The 3,453-nt window shown below is 55.3% G+C and overlaps 1 protein-coding gene across 1 annotated transcript; it reads left to right on the top strand.

The window, feature by feature from the left end:
* Positions 1-1,483: 1,483 nt before the first annotated feature.
* LOC123430270 lies at positions 1,484-2,996 on the top strand. Its single transcript, XM_045114147.1, has one exon. It carries the CDS (start codon positions 1,647-1,649, stop codon positions 2,622-2,624), a length of 978 nt encoding a protein of 325 aa, XP_044970082.1. The 5' UTR covers positions 1,484-1,646; the 3' UTR covers positions 2,625-2,996.
* The last annotated feature ends 457 nt before the right edge of the window (positions 2,997-3,453 follow it).

Genomic DNA, 3,453 nt, shown 5'->3' with positions numbered 1-3,453 from the left:
GAGTAGTAGTGGTAGGTGCAGGCAGGAGTCGGCCTATTTTCTTATGGACGTGATGCGTATATACACATGATCATTGTGGTGAAAATCACATAACTATCCGTTGTTCTATCAATTTCCCAACAGTGATTTGTTTACCCATCATATGTTACTTTCATTAGAGATGCCACTCGAGAACACTATGGCCCCTGGGTCTATTGAGTTATATATTCGAAAAAATTACAATTTCCTCGTTGTTATTATTTGTATTTTATTTTATTTTGCAAGCCACAACTATCTACAATCATGTGCACACCTCATTTGCTTGCAAATAACGAGATCAAGGGATTGACAACCCTCTTGTTCGCGTTGGGTGCAAGTTGTTTGCTTTTTTGTGTGCATTCGTTGAAGATGGTTGATGATTAATATTTCTATTGGTTCGATAGACCTTGGTTTCTTAATTGAGAGAAATACTTACCCGTATTGTGTTGCGGTAACCCGTTCCTCCTCATGAAAAACCCAATACAGATCACAAGTATCACCCCTTAGTCCCGGACTTCATCACTAGGGTTTGGTTGAGAGGCCCGATTTATACTTTCAACAAGAGAAATTTGATTGCCTCAACTAATGTTTTGTGAATCTTGTTACTCTTGGGTGCTTGAGCACCGTAGATGGTTGAGGTCATCTCGAAGCCATAATCCATTATGGTGAAGCTTCATGATGATGTTCGAAGCCTCTAATTAAATTATGAAGATTGCCCCAACCAAGGTTAGGGGAGCCCTCCATGATTTTTTTTCGATGACTCGGAGAAGCTATTGCCTACGAGGAAATGTTTCGAGGATCGTCCCAATATTTTTCAAGAATGAAATATCTGCCCCTCCCGTGAAGCTGTTTATAGACAGCTCGATTCCCCCAATGTGCAGCCGGTGTTGCTGTACGGATAAGGGCACATGTGCAGCAGATAGGGCCGTCCGTCCGTCGGGGTAGACACAGCATGTGCTACGTGGTAGCTGACTGTGAGCACTCGATTTAAAAGTCTTATATTTGTTGGAACCAGCTGTCACAGCCAAATTATATGATCATGATGATTGTCCACGCGGGGCCATCAGAACGATCAGAACATGGACAAGCGAAACCTTTTCGGGGCCATCACAACGATCAAGCCCGGCTCTGTCCACGGAGCGCCCCGTGTATCCGAATTCCGAAACCAAAAACCCGATGCATGCCGTACTTTGTTCCGCACGGCCACCCACGGACCCGTTCAACCTACGGCACAGTTCGCCCTCCCGAATTCCGGCAATGTCTCTGTCAACCGGCGGTGAAAGAGAGAGGGCGACCCGGAGCCCGACATAGCGGAAGCAAAATAATCGACCACCGGCGACGCGGAGCGGCGGAAGCGAGCCGAGTCCACTGCACTGCCCACCACTGCCGTGCCGGCTGCCGTCCCCGCGGCGAAGAACGAGTCCGGACTCCTCCGTGCCCGACACAGACCGCCCGTGAACAAAACGAGCGCACTACAAACCCAGCCCACGCGGCCGTAGAAAATCCACCCCCGTTCCGTTTCCATTCCCGCACAGGCCAGGGCCAGACCTGCGTGATTGACTTTTCGGTCCCGGCTCGCCTTGCCGAGCTCACACACCCACACACGCTCCGCAGCCCGTCTGCCTCACATGTTGAACCGCCCCCACCCCCTCTCACACTCCCGTCCCGGCGCCCTCTCCCCCCTCCTCCGCGTCCTCTCCCGCGCCGTCGCCGGGCCGCCGTTGCCGTCCGAGCACGACCGGATCCGGGTGGCGGCCCTTCCGCGGATGGACGCGACCTCGCCGTCGGGGCGCCCCACGACGCCTCGGCGGCAGCTGCAGCTGCAGGGCCCGCGCCCCCCGCGGCTCAGCGTGCGCCCCGAGTCGCACGCCATCAAGAAGCCGTCCGGGGCACCGGCGCACGCGCAGGGTCAGGGGCATGCCCGGCGGGAAGACAAGCAGCAAGGGCAGCCGCCGCGGGAGCCGGTGATCATCTACGACGCGTCGCCCAAGATCATCCACACCAAGCCCAGCGAGTTCATGGCGCTCGTGCAGCGCCTGACCGGCCCCGGCTCTGGCGCGCTCCCCTCCGAGGCCCAGACCCAGGACTACCAGATGGACGAGGCCATGCCGGGGCAGTCCTTCTTGCCGCCGGAGCTTCTGCTCTCGCCATCCGCCGCGATGTCCCCAGCGGCGAGGCTGGCTACCATCGAGCGGTCCGTACGGCCGATGCCCGCGCCGACGCCGGATTACGTGGACTTTAATAACTACAGATTCGACGACGGCGGACTCGCAGCGGTTCTCGGCGCGGTCCGGCCTGGGCCCGGCATCCTGTCCCCTTTGCCGTCGTCCCTGCCGCCGGCCGCGGCCTCCGGGCTGTTCTCGCCGCTGCCGTTCGACCCGAACGGCCTCAGCTGGCTGAACGAGCTGAGCCCCATCCTCCGGGCGGCATCCACGGGCGCCGCCTCCCCAGGCAGCGGCGGCACTAGCAACGGTGGCGCGTACCGGCAACCACAATCCTACTACTCCGACCCCTTCGTCCCGAGCCCCCGCAACCTTCTTGCCACGCCCACCGTGCCGTCGCCACGAACCTTCGCGGAGCTCATGAGCAACCTACCGGATCTTTAGGCCGCCGCCCCCGTCAAAGACGGCACCAGCAGCCGAGATTTCTCTCTCTCTCTCTCTCTCATTTTTTTTCTTCTCCATTTTTGGGGGTTGGGCTCAACCCGGTGTGGTGGGACCCCGTAGTGATGACAGGTTAATTAGTGAAAAAAATATCGTTTGGGTTTTATTAATTCTTGTTGGGCAACCACTTGTCCACTAGGCAGCGAGGAAAGGGGGAGGAAGGAATGGAGAAAGCAATGCTTAAAGTCAGCAGTGGTAGAAGGTCACTAGAAGCCGGCCGACCGCCCCCTTGTTTAGATTTTTCTTTGGATTTACATCTCTTGTGTAAGCTGAGGAAATGATTGTTTGATAATGCACTATGACTTTATTCTTTTACCCTACCAGTGAATTTCTACTGATGATGTGTTCTTGATTAGGTCATGCTGACTTTTGTATTACGTTTGACAACTGTAGAATAAAGTGGCGATGTTCTCTTGATAGTGTCAGCGTTGGAGAAGACGAGAGGGGGGAAGGAAACTTGGTTTGGGGTGTGGTACGGATATAAAGCACTTGCATCGGATCGCATGCAGAGTTGTGAGGTGGAGGCTTCGCTGCGTCGCTCGCACGTGCTGTGCCCAAGATTCGGTTTACAGGGGGGAAGAATGTGGAGCTCGATCTAGAGTAATCACATTCGGTGTATCGCGATCATGCATGCCGCCCTATCGATTCCGTTGCTCAGATTCGGACCAACCGCCGACATCCAGCTCCATTTAATTTGAGCATACCCACCCCTTCCAGTCGCCAACTTCTCCGGTCGGCAATTCTTCGGGTGTTCTTCAGTTTTGGATATACT

This window comes from Hordeum vulgare, chromosome 2H, assembly GCF_904849725.1.
Source record: "Hordeum vulgare subsp. vulgare chromosome 2H, MorexV3_pseudomolecules_assembly, whole genome shotgun sequence".
In the NCBI taxonomy this organism is placed as follows: Eukaryota; Viridiplantae; Streptophyta; class Magnoliopsida; order Poales; family Poaceae; genus Hordeum; species Hordeum vulgare.
Note: the sequence above shows the minus strand (reverse complement) of the source record. Positions and strands in the feature narration are given on the sequence as shown.